At 39.6% G+C, this 1,204-nt stretch overlaps 1 protein-coding gene across 1 annotated transcript in view; it reads right to left on the bottom strand.

The window, feature by feature from the left end:
- Nucleotides 1–95: 95 nt before the first annotated feature.
- ltv1 (LTV1 ribosome biogenesis factor) overlaps nt 96–1,204 on the bottom strand; it is a 17,219-nt gene continuing 16,110 nt past the window's right edge. The window contains 1 exon segment of the mRNA XM_032516378.1: nt 96–546. Within this exon segment, the coding sequence (XP_032372269.1) occupies nt 436–546 (111 nt within the window). The 3' untranslated portion in view covers nt 96–435.

Genomic DNA, 1,204 nt, shown 5'->3' with positions numbered 1-1,204 from the left:
GTTTTTAATAAAGAGACAAACCATACGGATATCTTCTTTTCTTTACAAATATATAAAGAAGTGTTTGTACGGCCGGGTACCTTTTTATTTTTTTAATGAGGAATTTAAAAATAAAAACATGCTTTCTGGTGAAAAGTTGAACGTGAGTGGCATCGATCTTCTCGTCTAACTTCCTGCAATAAAGCGTATCACCTAAAATGTGAGATAAGATCTGACCAGAAGATGAGAAAGTGACATCACAGATGTTTTTAATACTGCAACTCAACACCAAGCCTTTAGTAGTCCTGCTCCAACATGACAAGCTTTACTGTAAATAAAAGGTTTTGTTCCTTTTATTAAATTAACTGTCGTGATGATTTGCGAAGACCTGATCCCCTCGGCACCCTGCGAGTCCTCCACCCACGGGTTTACAAAGTCTGTGCGGGCCGTTTGCTGCTAAAGCTTCAGGCCTTGAACGTTTGTCCTCAGGTTCAACATCTGCTTCTCCTGTCGGACCTTTTCTTCCTTGAACGCCATCTTGTTGGCCTTCTTCTCCACTCGCCGCTCCTGCTCGAAAACACACAAGAGTAGGATTTAACACACTGGCCCGATCCCTGAGGACTAAAGACTCACAGACTTAACCCTCCTGTTGTCCTCGGGTCAAATTTGACCCGATTACAAAAACTTTCCATGTCAGAACTATGACAAAAGAGCGCTAAAGAAAAATGACAAATGTTGGGGGGGAAAAATCTTTTTAAACACTGAAAAAGTGACCCAAAAAAAAAGCAGAAAAGGTGACAAAAAAAAACATTGGAAAAGGCAATTGAAAAAAACTTTAAAATTGACTAAAACGCAATTTTAAAAAAATTTCAAAAAAGTGAGAAAAGAAATAGGAATGAAATTGACTAAAAAAATGGTTGAAAAGTCGAGAAAAAATAAAAATGTTGAGATTTTAACCCAGAAAACCACAAAGTTGCCGGTCAAAGGGAAGACAACACAAGGCTTAACTGATCTCAAGTGGTGTGTGTGTGTGTGTGTGTGTGTGTGTGTGTGTGTGTGTGGTCACATGGGCTCAGATAGGTAGAAATGGCATTGAGACGGCACTTCACAAGATCACATGTTACCTTTGGCGACGTTTAATAACCAAGATGTTGGTGACACTTGCTGGTCTGGGTATTTTTTCATTTTAAGTTTGTTGCTTTCCACACGGGATTTGGGACTGGGC

The sequence above is a fragment of the Etheostoma spectabile genome, chromosome 5 (assembly GCF_008692095.1).
Source record: "Etheostoma spectabile isolate EspeVRDwgs_2016 chromosome 5, UIUC_Espe_1.0, whole genome shotgun sequence".
In the NCBI taxonomy this organism is placed as follows: domain Eukaryota; kingdom Metazoa; phylum Chordata; class Actinopteri; order Perciformes; family Percidae; genus Etheostoma; species Etheostoma spectabile.
Note: the sequence above shows the minus strand (reverse complement) of the source record. Positions and strands in the feature narration are given on the sequence as shown.